Source organism: Neolamprologus brichardi, chromosome 3 (assembly GCF_056152115.1).
Source record: "Neolamprologus brichardi isolate AB-2024 chromosome 3, ASM5615211v1, whole genome shotgun sequence".
NCBI lineage: Eukaryota > Metazoa > Chordata > Actinopteri > Cichliformes > Cichlidae > Neolamprologus > Neolamprologus brichardi.
Window position 1 is genome coordinate 15,591,705 of NC_142106.1, and position 21,903 is coordinate 15,613,607.

Consider the following 21,903-nt stretch of genomic DNA (forward strand, 5'->3'; position numbering starts at 1 on the left):
CCACCCAAATCCTAAACAAAGTACTTTTAATGTTTTTAAAAACCTTTAATTAGAACATTTATTTAGGCTTGATTAAGAACCCATTATGCAGATTTAGGACAAAAAGAACATTTTAAATTAAGCTGTGATTTAAAATAATCCAGTAGACCAGAGTTCAGTTCAGTCCTTCACACCGAGATCAGCAGAAGAAAAAAACAGTCATACCAGAAGCAGAGAGACTTCACAGTTGTTCCTCGTGGGAACTGAAACGACCTGAAAAGTTTCTTGTATTGTTGCTGTGAGGTGGAGGCACTCGCATACAGTGAAGGTAGGGCTGTTGGACAGGCTGTCTGTCTGCTGGGATCCAATGGACCTCTTTCCCGTTTTGATGTCGTACTAATTAAAATATCAGACGATAACACCCCGTTAGCGCGTGATCATCGACGCTCCCTGACATACTTCCTGAGCAGAACCTCTCTGAGGGGTGGTGTTTGAAACACAGCAGCGGACCACCCCCTCTTTCTCCTCGTCCTGATGTGTGTTTGTAAGTCCTGGTCCTGTACTCTTGGCTCAGTCTACAGGAAACTCAGTGAACCGGGTTACACTGGCTCTCCGACACTTTAACATTAAAGTATGTTTGAAACAACACTTTAACTCAAGGTGTTTAAAAATACTTTAGGTGCTTTTGTGAATGAACTTTTTGGTAGTTGCAAATGTTGCTTTTACAGCTTTTTGTTGACATGTCCTCCTAACTTGTTTGAGATGTGTTGCTGCCATCAAAGTCAAAATGAACTAATATTTTTCTTTAAAAGGCTCATTTTCTTAGTTTAAACATTTAAAATGTTTCATGGATTCTATTGTGAATAAAATGTGGGTTTACGAGATTGCAAATTATTGGAAATTGTTTTTTTTTATTCACATTTTACACAGTGTCCCAACTTTATTGATTACTTTAGATCAATTCATCTCTAAACACGTGATTCTGAGACTTTTGCAAATGCATGATGAAGTTGACATTCTGCTTCAAACTCAATTCAAATGATCTAAACAGGAATGAAGAATGTGTGGCCCCTTGATGTGATCCAACCTGACTTTCAGCTGTTCTAAAGAGTTTATTCAAACTAGCTCTCTCCTCAGGCCCCCTGCACATGTTTGGGTTTAGTATCCCTGATCTCCATTTAAACAGCTAATACATTAAAAATTTGCTCTGCTTCCAGCATGGCTTTTCCCCGTCTGTCACTTTTCTGCCATTTGTCACCTCAAACGTTGAGTTCAGCGGGCTCCAGAGGTGAATTTTACATGACACTAAAGACTCTGTGTGTGTTTTGTGGTAAACATATATTTAACAGGACATGTTGAGTGCCTGAGTGTGTCCTCTCTTTCCATCTTCGTTCCTCCCCCACTCTTTGCAGTCCCTTATCCCACCCCCTTTGTATCTGTGTCATTGCTCTGGAGAGTGAGAGGGTTTCTCTTTGTAGTGAGTCCAACTTGGCAGCAATGCAGTCACTGCTGGGAAAGTGTGTGTTTAAGTGTGCGCTTAAATGAAATGTGTACGCTGTCACAGGTGGAACTAGGACAGCATGCTGGGAGGACTCGGAGATGGAGAAGAAAAGTTTGTGGGGTATTCATATGGGAGATCGAGAACAGAAACAGGACGCTGACACCTTTTAATTCATTCTTTTTGTACTGATGTTTTGTTTTCTTTCGGTGTTCCAGCCTTTAGTCGTATTATTATTTAATGAACAGGAGGCTCGAACTTGGAAGAAAGTTCCTATGATGTTGATAGAAAAACAAACCCATGAAAAGGCGGCCCTTTCAGGTCTTTAATCCTGTTACAGTTTGAGGATCGCGCTGCGGATTAACGTCTGTCATGTGTGTGAAAGGATAACATGGGATTAAGTTGCTGTTTGACATTTCGCGGTGTCACATCAGACATCAGAGCAGAGGCCAATTCATCACATGAAACAAGTCAGGGCTTATTATTAATACTTTAATGTGGCTGCCGATGGGTAACGATACTCCACCCATCTGCAATCGGCAGGTTTGCAATCCTAAAGTCATCCTGCAAATGAAGTAGCTGTATTTACTGATCTTTAACAAGTTTCAGAGGAACGACTATGGTTAAGAAGAAAAACTGGACAATTTTACAGATGATTTAAACCATTTGAGAAGGTAATTACCACACAGTTCTAGTGTTCTCTTGAATACTAAGGGCTTTGATTTTGGCACTCTCTAAAGAGAGAAATGGTATAACCTTCGAAATTTCCACGACCAAAGAACAAACAGAATCAGAACGAACTTGTAATATTTGAACCTCAAAACTGAAAACCAATTACTTACTCAACAAATATCCAGATCACCATGAACAATATACCCAAGCACTTGGACTCATAGTCCATCAAACATCACTGAAACACTACTAACCATTATAGGCCTGGGGTTCTCAGATAATTCTTTAATCAAGGTGCACCTTTTGATTTGCCTTTGACTCTCTGGACTACCACTGAGCCAAAACAATTTTCCCCCTTCAGATCTTCACACCTGCAAATGTCTCAAACTGACTGTAAAGATAAAGTTTGTCAATTTGTTTAGTTTTTGAAGTTCCTGATCTCATATATAGTATATTCTGCAATATTTCATGCATTTAAACATGAAAGTAGTCATTAATAAATTTGCCTGAAGGTTTAAGAATTACAAATAAAAAGCGCAGAAACATTTTGCTTCATTGGAAACCTCCTGGATATTATTCCATGGAGGTTAGCGTTCTGTTATTGACATATGGCCACTCCGTCACATCCTTCCTTTGTAGACTGTGACATTTTAAAGCAAAGGCTTTAACTACGAGAAGAGCCAATATTGTGGATAGATGCTATCAGGTTTTCGTCCCCAGTGGAAATATTTTTACTTCACAGATTCTAACAGTCACAGGAGACATTGTGTTTGTATGTAATTTTCTGGGAAACGCTGAGATAAGCAGCCTCAAGTGCAGCTGCTGGTCACTGTGGCACGAGTCGAAGCGGTTAAAGCCGGCGATCCTGTTGTGTCGCTGCATGCCGGAGCTTATCTTTGTTTCTGGATTACATTTTTTATCCTCTGAGGGAATTCACAGCTCCTCAGCTGGCCTCAGATTTGTCATTTGAATCTGGTTTTCTATGAGAGAAGCTGCTGCTTCATCAGGAATTAAACTTAATCTGTCGTTCGAGAGCGGGACAAACTCTGACCGCTGCCTCCTGTTCAATGAACCTGTCACTTGTCTATTGGTGGAAAACACTAACCCAGCTGTCCTCTCTGTGATGCTAAGCTAAGCTACCCACTCCTTTCAAAGCAAATGACAGAGGAGTCAACAGCTGAAGGAGGGAGACAGCTTTTACCCGATTCCAGTGACTGTCAAGGAAAAAGCTTTCTGTGCACACCAGCAGTTTCTTTGATAGAGACTTTAAAGCTTGCATGCTAAATAAAACTAAAACTGTGTAATCTGTGACAAATAAATACTCTAAAAAAAGTAAGCTGGGAAGGACTGGCCACCAGGACTCATAACTGAGGTGAGAGCAGGTCAGGAGGTCATGTTACGCCCAATGAAAACGGTCTTTGTATCGATAAGCGCTGAAGTTTAATTAGTGGCACTTATGTGTATTTTTTCTTTTCTGTTTGAGTTTATTTTGTTTCTCGTTGAGTGCAAAGAAGAACTCAAGACAACAGTAAAAAGCAGAGAATATAAGTTGGATATAAGTATGAAAGGAAGAGTGTAAGACAGGAGGGGGAGCTCAAAGGGACTCCTCAGAGACAGAGAAAAAAAAAACGACGAACCCCTCCAGAGGAAAGAGGAGAGTCGCGTTCAGCTGAATCAGCGCGGCTCTCTGTGTGTCAGCAGCTTAAGTCACTTTGTAAAGACGTCACACGCTCAGAGCCCGAGGACATTTCTTTGGCCGTCTCACGGTAATGCCAAATAAAAAAAAGAAGCACACACAGCCTGAGGCTTCACACACACACAGAGTTATTGTGCTGATGCAGTAGTTATAAAATGTTTGTCTTGATTGCTTTTCCTGCTGGAAAACTTTTGTTTTCACAACTTCAGTTTTGATCTTTAATGTTTTTTATTTTTGCAATATTTTGTTCGGAGGAATTTGTTTCTCTCTAAAGTCATGTATGTTTAAACTTAGTGGTCATTCCGTGTTCCTGAGATTATTATTTGCTTCGTTTATTTATTTAATTGGATCATTTAAATTTTCCTTTAAGTCATTTGTTTTCTACTTTTTCCTCTTAAGAACTCATTTTGTGTCTGTGATGATGTCCTGTGTCCTTAGAGATTATTTGGGGTTGTTTTTTTTGTTTGTTTGCTCTTTTAAACATTATTTGTTGTGTTCAGTTACTTACAGATTAGTAAAATGAAAATGCTGCCGTCACTCCTTAGTGTTTTTTTATTTATTTTTAATTCCTAACAGTGAAAATCTGACAATAAATAAGTAAAAACAAATACAATAAACAAAAAAAGATACATTTATATCTCTTTAGCTTTTCTGCTTTAGCTGGACATGTATCTGCTCGTGAGTTCTGTGTGCAAACAAACAAAATTTCAGCTCACACAAGAGCGAAAAAGTAACACGAACAGAAAATCTGCAGTGAGGTAACTGAGTAAAACCGACTGAACACACTGAAGAAGAATTTTCACTCTTTCTCTGTGATGTTTTCTTTCACGTGAATCGTTTGAGAACGCACTCGGCCACAGCACACGAGCAGCAGCGTCTGAGTGACAGCAGCTCTGGTGGCAGCGGCAGCTGCTGATCCGTCACCGAGTCGCCGTCGTAACGCTCGACCATCTGGCCTTCAGGCGTCTGTCACCAGACAGCTGTGGAGAGAGCATGTTTGCCCGCTACTGCAGATGAATAAAGTTTTGGTTATTTGAAGAAGAAGTTTCCAAAATCAGAAAGCCTCCACAACTTCAAAAAAGTGTTTCTTCTTCTGTGGTTTGTATCATTACAGACATATGTGATCATTTCCGCCCTCCGCGCTTCACGTGGCCTCTGGTTTTTTTTGTGGCTTTCTTCAACTTCGTTTGACCCACGGTGACTTTGCAAGAAGCCGATGTAGGGGAGGACCTTGCTTTTGATGGAGGGGTGGGGTTTACCTTAGAGGGGGAGTGGTTTACAGTGATCATCGGGTTCTTTGACGAATCACAGAGGGGAACAGCTTGAGGTATTTCCACGTCAGCGACAGGAAAGGTTTCTGTGAAATCAGACACCTGAAGAGAAACAAAGGTAATATTTATTGTAAACAGGAATTGTTGCATGTATAAAAATAATTCATTACACTAAAGATAGAGGCTTATAGAGACCAGTATTTAAAGGAGAGGGAGTCTTACAGGAACAAAGGCCAAGTTGTCACGGAGACAGGCATCCTGCAGCTCGCTACGCAGTGCTGTCACATGACTGCGGTGGGCAGAGACTTCCTGCTCAAGCCAATCGATCCTGGAGCTGCAGGTGTGGCAGAGCTGAGAGACGGCGGAGAGAAAACCCTGCACAGGAAGAGAAACATGAAGGGATGAACTGAGAGCGGCGAAGGGTGGAGGCTAAAGAGGAGAGAAAGGTGTCGAAGGAAGGAAGGAAAGAAGGAAGGAAGAAGAAAGGAGGGAAAACATAAGAAAAGAAAGACACTTCCTTCCTCGCTCTGCTACCTGGCACGCTGTCGCCTCAGGAGCTCCCATGATGCTCTCTGCTCCACTCAACTCTAGGTTCTCATGAGGTAACAGCAAGGGGCGGGGCTTGGTCTTCAGAGAGTGTTGCGATTGGACGAGACTGTCCCTGAACTGAAGAGCACACTGCATTGTTTCAACAACTGTGAGGCCCAGAGTGAGTTTCAGCAGTCAAAGTGAGGTCACCTCACTGTGTGTGTGTGTTTGTGCGCATGTGTTCACCTGCTTGCAACTCGCCTCTGCAGCCTTCATGCAGCTGACCACACGGTCCCGACGTCTGAGAAACAACAACGTCAACAACCAACAATCTCACAGTAAACAAACTTCTGGGCGGAGGGAAAGAAGGCCCGCTACCTGCTGGCATCTCTCAGCTCTTCCTCAGCTCGCTGCAGCCTCTCCTCCACCTGCTTCTTCCCCTTCTGAATCCCTGATAGGTGCTTACCCAGAATCCTCAGTGAGCGCTCTTTCCGATTCACCTCCTGCCGAGCCTCTGACAGCACCTGGTGAGAGAGAGTTTGACATTAAACATGATAGCATCAGAGAGAGCGTCTCATTTTCTAAGTTCCAGTTCACTCAGTTCTTACATTGGTTTTGAAATGTGTTTAAAGCTTTATCTACCCACCTTTTTTGTGGAAACAGATGATAAATTGTTTTCCACCAAACTCCACTAACTAAACTTTAACTTTTCTCTGACAGGATGACGGGGCTGCGGTCAGACTTTTCTAGTTTGTGTCTGAACCAAAGGATCAAAACACCAAAGTCACGTAACAGGGCAAAGTTGCCTGACCAATCGAGGCAGCAGGAGACAGTTCTGTGTTCTGAGGTAAAATTACTGTTTTTATGAATGGAGTCTGGTGGACAGCAATTTGGGTGACTTCCTGCTTACTGTAGAAAGGGCTGTTTGACAGAAGGCAAAGTGGTGAACATGTTCTCAATAGAGCGTCCATCAAACCCAGATCGAGTCAGATTCTGTGTGGGCGTGGCCTAATCCCACCTGCTGCAGGTAACACACTTGTTGTTGATGTTCAAAAAGAGCAGAGTGAATATTTGTGTGTGGCGTACCTGTGTGGTCTGTCTCAGTGTGCGCTGTGTTTCAGCTTGCTCGGCAGCATTTTCGTCGACTCGCCGCTGCAGCGTGTGCAGCTGGTTGGACTGTTCCTGGATCAGCATCTGGGCCTCCTGCTCTCTGCTCAGAGCCTGACGGAGCTCCACGCACACACTCTGGAAACGCTCGTCTGGCACCTGAACACACACACACGTACGTCATGAAGGTGTTTAGCATGCAGGTGTGTGCGTGTTTTGCCTCACCATTCTGCTCGTCTCCTTCCGGAGTCCTTTCCTCAGATTGGCCACCTCCAGCCGCAGGCTCCGCCTCTCCACCTCTGTCGAATGCAGCCGCTGGCTGAAGACCAGGAAATGCTGCTGGAGGACCGACACCAAACTCTGCTGGCGCACAGAGGTCAAAGGTCAGCAGAGGGAGACAGTTTCTCAGATAAAATCGAGTTTCTTTTGCTTTTAGCGACCTTTGTGTCAGACTGCAAAGACGTCAGGCTACTTAGACCGAGCCTCATTTGGCTGCTCAGTGTCTCCTCCTTCACGCCACAGGATGATAGGCTGGACTCTGATTGGTCGAGGAGGAGATCAAGGAGGCGGGACAAGCCTGCGCAAGCCACTGAGAGCAAGAGTGGAGGGGACGAATCTCGAGAAACAAAAGAAACAAGATGTTTTTGAGGAGGTCTGTGTGTGTGTGTGTGTGTGTTTGTGTTTGTGTGTTTGTGTGTGTGTGTTTGTGGTTACCAGAGTCTCCCAGAGCACCCTGCAGGTCAGACATGGAGGTCAGGATGGTGGATGAGAGACGTTTAGATCCAAACAAACGAGCACAAAGACCTTCACGACCGCCAGTCTGCTTTTTGTCTAAATAAAAAAAAAAAAGTTTCTCAGTTTCCTTTTGTTTTTTTAAACATACTCCATCAAACATTTATCATGAATGAAACACTTATTAATGTCTGCCAGCTGTGCCAAAAGTCTAAGGTTTTATAAATCAGGACATGAAAATCCTTCAATCTTAGAATTTGGGAAATCTCAAACCAACTACAAAACACAACATATCACACTGTGTCATTATTTACTTTTTAAAAATGACGTCTAAATCCAGGAGTGACGTGTGAAAAACTAAGTCCACCCTTACTGCTCCCACAGGAATTCAGAGGCTAAGCAGCAGCCACGTGCTGATAATCAAAAGCACTCAATTAAACTCATGATCATGTGTGAGCACCTCTATGACAGCAGGAGAAAGCCATTGTTAAACAATCTGAACTCCAGTCAGAACAGATTAATCCCACATGGAAAACATTGGAGGCTGCTGCCAAACTTCCTGCTGCTGCTGCAGTGGACCTCCCCGCAAATTCACTTGAAAGTTGGAGTGTAATTTGAGGCTCTACGGTCCTCAGTTAGCACGCTAAATGCTCGAGTTCTTGACGGTACAATTAGAAAACAACAGAACAAGTGTGGCTTGTTGGGTATTTCAAGACCCTGCCTCTTCTCTTTTAACCCTTTAAGACCTACCATAGAACCAAGTCCGCCAGAGCTTATATTATATTTTTACATGCTGTGGAGCCATTTTTGGGAGCATTTCAAGTTGCTATACATCAATACAACCATTATAGCCCAGATTTTAATAATATGCATGCATTAAGTGCATAGTAATTACATAAATTGCAAAAAAGTGCAATAAACTACAAAAAAATTGAAAATCGTTTTTGTCTTTTTAACATATATTTCTAGTTAGAGAAATTTAAGAGGCTTATCCCTCAAAACTGTAAATACAAAAAAGTTGCACAAACTAGTTTCCCACCACAGGAAATTTATTTTGAGTGTCTTCATAGTTTTATTTTTGAAATACACCAATTTTTATATACTGCAGGAAAAATGAAAATAAATATTATAGTGCAAATTTTCAAAAAAGCAGCATATGCATCAAAATAAACTATTTCCAGCAGTGCAATATGAGTCCTAAGCATCCCAGAAACGACACAGAAAGTCATAAAGTCAAACATGACTTATAAAAACACCAGTATAGGCTCATGAGGCCCTGATGGTAAAAAACTACATTTCCGCAAAATGACGTCACTTCCGGTTTCGTGCAGGTAATGGCAGACATGCCATAGTTTGCGCTGATGGACGTAGGAAGTGTTATGAACAGCTGATCGGATCGGCAAAGCGTGTTTCTGGAATATTATGTTTTTGTTGCTGCAAGTGCTTTTTATGCAGTTTTTGCAAAGCTATATGTGGAAGGAAACTGTGACCTAGGACAAGCTGATGGCATAAGATGTAAGTACAACTCCTCCGGTTTCATATGCAAAAAAAAATTATTGCGCTAGCTCACGTGGTTGCAGAGCTACCGGGATTTAAAAATAGTTGCGCAAAACGGAGCGTGCCCGCTCCAACCGGCTTTAAAGGGTTAAAAAAGGTAGCATGGTTTAATTGCATCTGAAGAAACCGTAAGACTTCTGGAACGATGTGACCGATGGGCACATGAGAGCAAAGTAGAGACGTTTGTCCATAATGCACAACACCATGTTTGGAGAAAACTAAACACCTCACACCAACTGTCTGTTTGTTATTTAAGATTCAAATGTGAGGAGATGCATCCGACAGCTAAAGCTTGGCTGAAACCAGGTCATACGACAGGACAACGATCCCACCAAATTAACCAAGTCCAGACTTCAACTTGATTGAAATGCTGTGGAAGGACTTTAAGACTTTTGTGCACAAACCTCAATCATCTGAAGCAATGCTGTGAAGCAGAGTGGGACAAATTTCCTCCACAGAGATGTGAGAGATCGATAGTCATACAGGAAGTGATGACTTCGACTTATTGCTGCTAAAGATCGTTCCACAAGTGACTGAATCATGGGCTGAACTGTTTTTCACAGCACCACAGCATCTATGTGAGTCTGGTAGCTTGTCATTACACTGACACTCAGATACACAGTATTTACGCTGCTCTCTCAGCTGCTGTACAACATCAGTGACACACAGCAGTGCAGCACAGTCTGTGTGTGCCTCAGCACCATCTCTAACATCAGTGTGTTACCTTCTGAAGACGGTGTTTCCTTGAGCTGCTACAAACACACTGAAAGTGTTTCCTTTCTTGTCTGTGGAGGTGTGTGTACCTGGTGTGTCTCGAGCCTTCTGTGTCGCCGTATCCGCCCCTCCACAGACGCAGACAGCTGGAGCTCCGCCTCCTCTCTCCAGACGAAGCAACACTGTCGTGTTCCTGGCCAGCGAACACCACCTCCTCACTGCCAGCACAGCACACACAGTCCTCCTCCACCTCTTCGTTGCCCTCCTCGTCCTCTCTCTCTTCTTCTCTTCCTCCTTCTCTTGGTCTTTCTCTCCTTCCAGAGCATCAACCAGCCTCCTCACCTCCTCCTCCAGCTGCTCCCGCTCTGCCAGCTGCCGGCACAGGAATTTCTTCTGCTCAGAAAGCCCACACAGACGGTGGTGAGCATGCCTCAGCGCTCCACCCAGCAGGGCGCATGCTAAGAAGAAGGACGAGGACTCCTTGCGGCTTCGAGAGAGGAGGCCTCTGAGCTGGGAGAGGTCAGAGGTCAGCGAGGAACAGCGTTGCTCCAGAGAGGAGGTGCGATCACGGAGAGAGTCGCACTGAGAGCGGCAGAGCTGGAACAAAACGTGGAGGGGTTAGCATCCAAAATCAGAAACACGCTGATTCAGCAAAGAGATGGAAGTGGGCGGAGCTGATGTGTACGCCGCCTCCAACGTAAAAACACACAAACAAAAAAAATCTGCCATTTTCAGATCTTAGGTAACTGTGCACGTCTGGTATTAACACGGAGTGTGAGTATTTATTACACGGCGTGCTGCGGGGAAAAGCCTGTTTGAGTTTAAGGTTTATTTTTTTAGCACCTGGCGGCTTTTTTTTGCTTGTCACCCGTAAACTCTCTGCATACTCTTTCACGTGATTCGGTTTATTTTGAAGCAGACGACAGAGCCACACAATGGTTTTACCGTCGTTGTTGCTAACGACAACGCATAAAAACAGGCGCTTGTCCGTCCGTAGTGTGGTTATATTAAATATAAGAGAAAGAGAGAACTTTAAGAAAGTAATATAGCCACTACAGTGACCATCAAAACGATGAAAAAATATTGCCGTAAACAGTTTATTTTGCGACACCGCGAAATAAACGATAGCGTAAAATGAAACGATAGACGTTTTTATATCGTCATCGTCATCCGTAGGGATGGGTACCGGTATCCGGTCATAAACGGTAGTAACCAGACCGAAAAGCAGCGCACATTTCGGTGCTTTATTTTCCTGAGATGTCACACACTTTGAATTCTAGCCAATCATTTTACGTTTCCGAGGATAGTAGGCGGGTCCAGGTACGTGCGTTCTTTTAGAGCAGAGCTACAGATTAAAAATTACCAAGGCGAAGCGGTCAAAAGTCTGGCTGTACTTCACAGCAAAATATGCAAACTCAGCAGCCTGCAACAAGTGCTTTAAGGTGATACTGTCAAAGGAGGTAACACCTCAAATCTGATGAAACACCTGGCGACGCATAGTGTTTTTTTTTAAAGCCAAAAAATGCGCCGTATTTGATAGCTTGCTGCGAGACCTCACACCGAGCGCATCTACTGCGGGTATGGTGCCTGTTACCGGACCCAGAGTTAGCAACATCCCTCAAAAACCCGAAGAGGAGAGTCCTGGCCCCTAGCCCTGCCTGTGTAGCAGAAATGATGACGGATGATGATGGCAGCAGCAGCCGTTCTTCTCTGCATGAGTAGCTTAATGTTGTTCGTGTGTAGGAGTAGGCTAACCACGTTATTACATTAATGCATGAAAGGTGAACTAGCAAACATCATCATAGCTACATGCGGCTGTCTTCTTGTTTGATGGCAGATACTCCCTTCACCCTGGCCAAAAAGGCTAAAATGACCAAAGAAAAAGTGAAAAACAGTTAAACATGAGAGGTTTTTGGACAAAGTTTGTGTTTTTTCCATTGTTTAAGCACTGCTTCCAGCCAAGAGTGATGCCATATATGCCCCATAGCTGCAGAAAAGGCTAACATTGTTATCTTTTTACAAAAAAACAGCTGAACATGAGAGGTCAATTTTGTGTTCTCCATTCTTTAAGCACCGGTTCGAGCACTGTTTAAGCACCGGCACTGTTTCAAAAGTACCGGTTTGGCACCGGTATCGGATAAAACCTAAACGATACCCATCCCTAGCCATCCGATATATCATTATATCGAACAGCCCTAATGCTGGGTGTCACGGATAGATGAGTAGAAACTATTCAGAGCGTGGACTGCAGTGATCATTTTGACAGAAAATTTTGATTTAGTTTTAGTCATAATTTAGGCCTCTAAAATAGTTTTGTCGACATAATACTACAAGATCATAGTAGAATATATCTGAAATGGATTCAGTGACTGAAATAAAAGCTTGTAGTATTTTTAATGGTGACAGTTGTTTACACGGTTAAACAAAGCTACTTATTTTCTTTTACATTAAACATGAAATGTGTCAACATGTCTTTTCTTCTCTGCTTTCGCATTTATTGCGTTTTCATGAGAAAAAACTTGTAAAGTGTGACGCTGCTCAATGACACAAAGGTTGTAATAACTTTGTAACAAATCCCTATTAAGCTTTGCCTTTTTCTGCTCTTCACTCTTTGGTGAACTTTTTCTGTTGTTGTAAATGTTGCTGCAGAGAATTTTATGCTTTCGGAGACAACAAAGTTGGAAGTGAAGAGATGATTTTTGTATCTGTCGTCTCGTCTCTTCGGAGAATCTGACCAAAGGGACTGATAACTGAAATCTTTCTGCTTCCAGCCTGCTGATTCAGCTCACAGTGCCTCTGTCGCTGCAGGGCGACATGACTGACGTACACGAGGCGCTGAAACACCCCAGGGATGAGTGTGTGTGTATGTGAGTGTTACCTGCAGCTCGCTCTGCAGCCCCCTCACAGTGTGCGTGTGCTGTCTGCTCCACTCCTCCTCCCTCCTCCTCACGCTCTCCTCCAGACGGGACAACACACACTCCTGATTCCGCTGCAGCTCGCGCACACACACACTCTTCTTGTCACACACGCTCTGCAGGTGGGCGATCTGCAGCGAGAGAGGAAAGAAAAACAGGGTGGGGGAGGGGCAGAAGAGCACTTCAACATCTTAGCCACATGGGAAATATGATGTTCACAGTCTGTCAGCAAACTGCTGCAGATGTGTCACAGCTGGCAGGCACATGAAGTGAAACCTTGTAGCTCATTGTCACCTCACCGGTTTGTGAAAATACTCTGAGGGTCTCAGGCCTCTGAATGACGCCACAGGCCTGGACAAGACCCCAATTTATTCATATAGTCAGGAAGCTAATGTTAGCCGGCTCGCTCCTATATTGCTTACCAACATGTTTGCTAGCACTAAACAAGATAAAGCCACTTTTATCAGATGAAGCCCATTTAAACAAACAGAAATTTGACTGGCATTCGAGTACAGTTCTTTCACCATCAAAATATCAATTGATTCAAATCCAACACTCAGACTGTCTATATTTTGACTAACATATGTTATCAAGTAGGCAAACACATATAAATGCAAGTTATCTAGAGCTGTGACCACACAGGAACTGATTCCCTCTGACATGATAGCCAGAAACCATACACAATACGTCACTACTAGGCAGACCATGGTCTATTACTAGATTTTAGATTTATTAACCTGGCGCAACTTTTCTTGTATTTACAGCACAGTAATTTTAATCTGTAAATCTGTAAAACGTAAATAAGGACAAAGAAAAAGGACGAACCTTAAACTACATCTTTTTCAAAAGTTCTATTTTAGTTTTTATATGAATTCACTCTTTACTTTTGTTTAAAAGAACGTTTTACTATCAGAATGCCATTCAGCTTATTGTGAAAAATAATTAAAACGTAATGATAAATAATTAAACATCGTTGAAATGTTGTAGAATTGTACTTTCTTTGTTTCATTTGACAGCCAGTTGCTGACAGTATACAGTCACTGATGCAACTGTTAGGCTACTTCAAATTATAACTTGTCATCCTGCCATAGAAGGACAATGACATTCAGCATCAACAAGTGACTCTTGGTGACACAAAGTGGCCCTGAGATGTATTTTCTCAACATCAAGGCAAACCAGTGAAGCAATGAGATTGACAGATACTGGTGATTAACTCATGAAAGCAGAGTGAACACGTTTAAGGGCAACTAATAATAATAATAATGGATTGCATTTATATAGTGCTTTTCGGGACCCCTCAAAGCGCTTTACAATTCCACTATTCATTCACTCTCACATTCACACACTGGAGAAGGCAAGCTAGCTACAGCTGCCCTGGGGCAGACTGACAGAGGCGAGGCTGCCATATCGCGCCATCGGCCCCTCTGGCCAACACCAGCAGGTGAAGTGTCTTACCCAAGAACACAACGACCGAGACTGTCCGAGCCGGGGCTCGAACCGGCAACCTTCCGATTACAAGACGAACTCCCAACTCTTGAGCCACGATCACACTAGAGGTAACCCTGGAGAACCAATGGGGTCAGAGCCGACCCCATTGGTTTTCTAGGGAAACCATGGGGTCAAATTTGAGCCCATGGGTTCTCCAGGGTTAAATACACCTGTGGTGACCAGGTTTGGCACTTGCACCTAAAAAAATTACCATTTTTCTTTAAGATCTGGCTGTGAAAGAAGTTAGTCAAGGCAAACAAAGTTCTCACTAACAACAAATTTTATTGGCTCTGTACCAAAGGAACAATCATCAGAGCTGCAATGATTAGTCAACCATACTTTTATTCTTGGGGTCTGAAGAGTAGAGCTGAACAGAAAACACCTGAAATGAAACCTGGATTGTTTCTAATGACAAGCAGGGGGCGACTCATCTGGACTTCACTTAATCCTGGTTTCAGATTCTAGTTTCAAGTCGTATTAAATAAAACACATTTATTTTATAAATTGTGTTCATATAAAAGTAAAAAAGGACAATAAAGCAGGGAAATGTTTTAGAGGTGAAGACAGGATGGGTATCAGTGGGTGAATTCAGCTTGGTTTACCTTGTTGTTGGCTTTCTTGAGGTCAGAGGTCAGCTGGTCCACCTGCTCGCTGATGACATCACACAGCTCCTGCCAGGTGAAGTTACCCAGAATGCTCTGGGGCTGATCGAGGAGGACGCAGCCAGCCAGCAGGCGCTGGTAGAGGCAGTAGAGGAAGGACAGATGGGCCTGACACACAGACAGAGGCTCAGTATGAGGAGGCTGTAATGCATTTAATCCTCAGCTGTAATGATATAACGACATCATGCTGCTGAGAGAGCGGGCTCAAACTGTGACTCTGCTGCCACACAACTTTATTTAAAGTGTTTAACTGACAACTTTTCACTTTTTTCATTTAAATTGAGTCAACAGAAGATAAAAATAGTTTGAAAGTAACGGACAGATTTATGCAGCACCAGAACCATAAAGTGAAGAGGAAGCTGAACATGGAAGAAGAGAAATGAGAAAAAAAAAGAGAGACAAATGTTAAAAATCTCGATTCAGCACCGTCGACTCTTTCTTGTAGTGTTCAGTTATCTCCTGGACTTCTGCTGTCCTCTCCTCCTTCTCCTTCTCTAGTTCCCTCTTCCTCTCCTCCCTCTCTCTCTGCAGCTCGGCCTCCTGGCTTTGACTCCGTGTCGACCAATCAGAGCTCTCCTGGCGTAAGCGAGACACCGCCTCCTTCAGTTTCAGCGTCTCCTGCTGAGACTCCTGGAGAAGAAAAAAGAGAGAAAAACAGGTTGAGACATAAAAATATACCTTCCAACAAACCAGAAAATGTCTTTACAGATTACACAGAGATCCTGACCTTCCACCAACGTACTGAGAATCTTTAAAAAAACAGTCCCTGCTTCACAGAGACACACTTGTGTTCGTCCCATGTATCCAAAAAAGGAAACTTGGTGTTTCCACTCTTATGTCTGCTTATATCACGTCATGTGATTTATATACATGCTGGATTCTGTCTATCAAGGAGCACTGAGATTCATTACAAACTTTAATGAGAAGCCTTTAATCTGGGATTTTATTTATTTTTATTTTTACTATTATTTATTATGTAAAAAAGAAAACTCATCCAGTGCTCCCGACTTTTCCAGCACTGGCAGTCCACATTAGTCCTATCGTTGTCTGGGAATCCATTTAGGATAAAGACCTGTTCTTACATCAATCTGACTCCTCTGATCTGAGGTCAGCTGCTGAAGAGTCTGGTTCTCCTCCTGCAGCTTCTCCGACACCAGCAGCAGATCCTGGAGCTGCCACAGAAGAAGAGCAGAGGAATAAAATCACAATTCACCAGAAGAAACGCAGAAATAAACGAGAGGAATCTGTACCTGTCTGTCAGCGTCTAACAGCCTCTGCTGGTATGAGCTGAGCGTGGTCCTCAGCAGCTGCAGGACTTCAGCAGGAAGACTCTGTTTCCCATCATCCTCTGCAGGTTGCGCTGATGGTTCGCTGGTGTGCTGTTGCAGAGCGTCTCTGATCTGTTTCACACAGGTCACAAACGCCTCCTCTGTGTCGCTCTGCCTCTGAACGGCCTAAACACAGTTCACAGAAATGAGCAAGGAGAATTCAGATATTCCCTTTGATCGTAGCGCGACATGCACATGTCACACAAACATGAACACACCACGTTAAAGCGTGTGCGTGTGTGTACGCTTCACCTGCTCCAGCAGTGAGTGTGTGTTTACATGCTGTCGTTCCTCCCCCTCAAGTTTTTCTGAGAGGTCGGAGGTCGTCTTCCTCTCCGTTTCCAAAGCAGCGCTCATGACAGACTTGCACTGCTCGTACTCTAACTGCAACCTGTGCACATGTTAGAAATCCCAATTACAGACAACTAAAGAAAACACATCCAGCCTTTAGTGATGTGACTGGTTGATTAGATCAGATGACAGTTTATATATTTTTTTAGCCGCATTTTCTGCAGTGACCTCACCGCTCCAGAGCGCGCTCAGTGCTGCTGCTCCTCTCTCTCTCCTGGCTGTAAGCGTTCTCCACCTCTCTGAACTGAGCTCTCAGCAGCTCCAGGCTGCTCTGTGCCTCCTGCTGGCCAGACCGCTCCACCGCCACCGCCGCCTCCAGGTCCCGCACCCGCAGCTGGTGGTTACATGAACAGGGAGAGATATTGATAAGACTTTATTGATACTTCAGTGATTCTTTATGAGTTCCTTTAGTGAATCGTTTTTATTTTAACCTCCTAGGACCTGGCGTCCACATATGTGGACATCACATTTTGGGTTATTTAGACAAAAATACTCAATTTTGCTCTACAAGGGCCTGATATCCACTTACGAGGACATTATACTGCTACTGTTCTATCCATCCATTCACTTCCGCTTATCCTTTTCAGGGGCGCTGGAGCCTATCCCAGCTGTCATAGGGCGAGAGGCGGGGTACACCCTGGACAGGTCGCCAGTTTGTCGCAGGGCCAACACACAGGGACAGACAACCATTCGCACATTCACACCTAGCGGCAATTTGGATTATCAATTAACCTATCCCCACAAGCTGCATGTCTTTGGACGGTGGGAGGAAGCCGGAGTACCCGGAGGGAACCCACGCAAACACGGGGAGAACATGCAAACTCCACACAGAAAGACCCCGGCCTGATGGTGGAATTGAACTCAGGACCTTCTTGCTGTGCAGCAACAGTGCTAACCACCGTGCCACCGTGCTGCCCACGCTACTGTTCTATCAAGATGTTTAACGAATATCCTCATATGTGGCTCTCGTTTTTCTTAGAAACAAAAATGAGGTAAAAAACAAATCTGGTAATTCTTTGTTTTTACATTCGTCAGGTCCCAATCAGCCCAAATATCAAAGAGAAATTAAAAATGCATGCCGTGGAAGAGTTCGGGTCTTAGGAGGTTAAGAACTTTGGCTAGCACAGATAGATCAGATATTGGTCTATAATTAGTTACAACTGCTGGGTCGCCTCCTTTGTTGTGGGAGGCTCTGCCACAAAATGGGCTGCCAGCGTCAAAAAGTAAGGATCTATTAAATCAGTCCTGAAGATTTTCTATGATCTAACACTTTATGGACTTCCTGCACAGAAAAAGGAACAAAGTTAAATATCTGACTGATGTACACCGTATTGCACTACAAAGGGCCTAACTATGACTCAAAGTGCTTGCTTTGAAGCCGGGATGTTGTTTTAAACCAAAGCGTTCACCTTGTTTGCATTTATAACAGTTTCACAGGTTCTGAATAGAACTGGTCCTTGATTCGAGTTGTGGATCACACAGAGATTTTAGCTGATCCAAGGCGTTTAAAAAACTATTGATGTGTTTTCTCTGTTAGTGAAAACTTCTCTGCACTTTAATTGAATATGTTAAAGCTCCGACTCTGCGTGTTTGTTACCTGGACGATCTCAGAGTTGAACTTTGTCTCCAGGTGAGCACCTCGCTCCGCCTCGATGTTCGACTGAAGAGACTTCACCCTCTGCTCCAGCAGCTGGAGAGAGAAGACACACATCTGTTCTTTCTCCCGTTTCCCACCCAATGTTAAAAACAGGAACAAGGTTTGGCCTCCCCTCACCTCCTTCTCCCTGCGGCTCCTCTCCTCTTTCTCCATCAGCTGCTTTAGCTCGTCGGCACGTCGTCTTTTCACCTCGGCCTCCTTCTCTCGCTCCATCTGCACCTTGGCCAGCCTCGTCTCTGACTCCTCCAAAGCAACCTCCTGATCCTTGCAGACCAGAAGACACAAACCAAACCCCAAGAAACTTGTTTGTGGTGAAGAAATACTGGATTCAATCTGTTTTTCAGCCTATTATTAGGCTGGTAAATGAAATAATGTTTTAATCAAGTTAAATTTCTGAGTTTTTCTTTGTCACATGAAGACTAAAAACAGAGCTCTTTTCTGTTGTGACTCTAACCTTCAGCAGTTGGTGCAGTCTCTGGTTTTCAGAACTGAAACTCTGAATCAGTCGATCTCGCTCCTCCACCTCACGCTGGGAAGCGTGCCGTTCCCCCTCGCTGGCCTGCCGCGTGATGTCCAGAGCTTTCTGCAGCTCCTCGACCGCCTGCTGGAGCTGCGCCGCTCGCTCTACCACACAAACACAAACATTGTCAGAGCTGTCGGTGCTCTAAGCCACGACGTTTATAGATCAAGAGATTGATGCGGTCCTGCTGAGGATTTCCTGAGTACAGATGAAGAGTTCTTATATTTCTTTGACTGGTCGACATGAAAAACTCTACAAGGACAGAACTTTGTAGCACTTCATTTCACAGATCACTCTACAATCAAAAAGGAAGGACAATTAAAAGTCTGCTCTGTTAAAGTGACATCATGTGTTGCACTAAACTACACTGCCAGCTTTTTTCTAATTGGCCGATTTCGGGAAGCCTGCTCCTGCGGGGGATCGCACGCAGCATGAAGCAGAAAGGTGCGTTGGATTCGTGTACCTGTGAGCGCCTGTTTGTCTCTGCTGAGCTCGGTGATTCGCTCGGCATCTCTGCGGCTCAGAGTCAGTTGGTACTGAAGCTCCACCCTCTGAGCCTCGCCGCGCTCCACCGAACACCGGAGCCGGGTCAGCTCTGCCTGCAGCCGACACACCTTAAACACCACAGTAACCACACACACACTTACATTATTATTTTTTATTTGCAGCTGATTATTTATCATTTCCTAATTTTTAATTTCTGTCCAAAGTTTTATCTTTTTGTCTTGAACATTTTGGATTTTCGATGCATTATTTGCACTTTTTTCCCCCGAAAACTCTGAACCTTCTTTCTCACTCCTTCATATCTTTTAATCATAATTATGATTTTCAGCTTTGGTCACAATTTCAGGTGACTTTATTAAACGATTCACCTCTGTTTAGACTGTTTAGATGACATGAAGGGTGTAATTAGCTCTTGAGAGCCAAACCGTTTTTGTAGCAGGCTGTAAACATGTTTAAAGTTGGACATTTTGCTGCTGGAGCCTCAAGTGGACATTAGAGGAACTGCAGGTTATGATTGGCTGTAGCTCACCTCCTGGTTGTGGCTCGCCTTCAGCTGCAGTTTCTCTTTCTCCAAATCGTTGACTCTCCACCTGAGCCTCCTGCAGTCCTCGCCCCCATCGTGCCCTTCTGACGCCACCCTCTTCCCTCCCCTCCCCCCATTTCCTCCGCTTCTGTCTTTCCCTCTTCCTCTCTCTTCCCACTCCTCTTCCTCCTCTCCTTTCCTCTCAGCCCTCCTTCTTCGTCGGTCTCCTGCTGCCTGCTTCTGTTTCTGCTGCGGAGCGTCAAAGCTCAAATTTGACCTGAAGAAAGCAAGAAACTATTTTTCAATTTTTTTTATTAAATACCCAGCTAACAGCTTAACTTAATCTCAGAAATGTGATTTTTTTTTATGTAATAATTTTTAAATTTAGCTGATGCTGTGAACACCTTCAAAGAGCAGATTGTTTTTAATCAGCCTTCTGTCCAGTTTCTCCAGATTCTTCAAAAAAAAAAAAAAAATCTACATTTTTGTTTAATTTTCACCTTATCTTCTGACTTTTTATCTCAAAATTCACAGAATCTAAAGCTCATTTCCCCACATTTTTATGACTCATTTATACCATTCATAAGAGACTAATTTCAACATTTATAATTGTCGTGTTGTGTTGTACGTGGGACAGTTTTCCAATGTACTATTGTACTATGTATGACTGTGCAATGACAATAAAGAGTTATCTTAAGTAAAAATTATAACTTCTTATATAGTAGCCTTTTTAAGATATTTTTAAAAAATGTCGAAGTATGCTTTTAATCCCCCCCCCCCCCCCCCCTTCAAACTATTCCCTTTTTGGCTCTTATTTTAGTTTAAATCTTAAAACAAAAGAAAAAAACAGTAATTTAATTCTTCAATCATCCAAAGTTTACATTTTTAAGGCCAACTAGGTCTTAAAATTTGCCTGCACCCACCTTGCCTTGTCCTCCCCGGAGCTCCGGACTCTGCTGCCCGCGGGTCCCTCTTCGATATCCCGCGGCTCTGCTCTCCTCTCCCCGCTCTCGCTTCGGTCAGGTTGTCTCCTCCTCTTTGCTGTTTCCGTCTGCATATCTGAGTTCAGTGAACCTGGAATTGCATTTAAATGTCTGTTACTGCCACGCCTGAAGCTGTCCGATTTCCTCTTTGGGACCCCGGAGACTCTTTTGGTTGCTCAGACGCTGCTGTTGCCCTGCCAGCAGACGCACACGAAATTACAGCGAGCTCTGTTTACAAATCGTCTAAGTTAATTATTGCCTACAAATAATAAAGCTTGTACAAGTTCTACAAAAAGAGTTACGACTAGTGATGAATAAACGGACCAGGTGATCAATTCGGCATCAGTAACAGAGCCCCCCAAAAAACCGTATTTCCGCAAGATTTCTACTTTATAACTTAAATCTCTACGTATATCCTCAAGCGCTATAAATACTTGTCAGGTGTTTCCTGTTGGGATTTTTGTCATTTTACATAAGTCTTTGTTGGCTTAAATGTGTACCGAATTATTTAAAACACTGTCTTCATCCTAACCAAATTGTTGAGTTTTCACTTACCTCTCTGACACTTGCTATCTATCGAGTCAGCGACGAACTCCATTATTTTGTGAATGAAGCTTTGTTCTCGTACGATAAATAGTCCCGAAAAATACTCTTACTTAATAAATAACCAACATTGGAGGGGTTTTTTTTAGCTTCAAACCCGTGTTTAATCATTATGCGACGCTCAGTGTCATCTTATCTAAGCACACATTTAGAAAGAAAACGTTTAAAACACTTACTGTCGCACTAAAACCGAAGCCGTTTGAATCTGACGCCATCTTTAGCGTCAGTACGTCGCTTCCGGATCAGCGCTGGATTGGCTGGTTAAAGTTTTTTATTTACGTATTTATTTTTATTTGTTTTGAATGCATTTTATTTATCTTATACTCAATTTTAGAGCAGTTTATCAGATTAAATTATATTTCATTAAATTTGGTATTTTTGGTATAATTTAATTATTTTTAGATGAACATCAAAGAGTACTCACAGGATTATATATATTAAAGAGTTACTTTATTATATTAAAAAGTTACAAATATTTCCCTCAGAACACACAATATAAGCGAGTAAGCTTTAGCATGTTTATTTTTTACCTCTTGACCTTTAAATATATTAATTTGCTGAGTATTCTTCTGCGTATGTGTGGTTTATTTAACTACAGCTTGGGGGCGGTATGAG

General features: G+C 43.2%; 1 protein-coding gene across 1 annotated transcript; it reads right to left on the reverse strand.

The window, feature by feature from the left end:
* Positions 1-4,936: 4,936 nt before the first annotated feature.
* Positions 4,937-21,455, reverse strand: ccdc171 (coiled-coil domain containing 171). Its single transcript, XM_087832589.1, has 24 exons — positions 21,241-21,455; positions 20,626-20,776; positions 19,709-19,979; positions 19,139-19,289; positions 18,610-18,779; positions 18,273-18,419; positions 18,096-18,188; positions 16,672-16,832; positions 16,400-16,538; positions 16,070-16,273; positions 15,902-15,991; positions 15,246-15,449; positions 14,760-14,927; positions 12,633-12,800; positions 9,844-10,351; positions 7,466-7,582; positions 7,192-7,367; positions 6,977-7,111; positions 6,731-6,910; positions 6,023-6,168; positions 5,891-5,945; positions 5,651-5,782; positions 5,339-5,491; positions 4,937-5,218 (listed from the first exon to the last, which is right to left on the reverse strand). Exons 1-24 carry the CDS (start codon positions 21,281-21,283, stop codon positions 4,970-4,972), a joined length of 4,011 nt encoding a protein of 1,336 aa, XP_087688715.1. The 5' UTR covers positions 21,284-21,455; the 3' UTR covers positions 4,937-4,969.
* Positions 21,456-21,903: the final 448 nt, after the last annotated feature.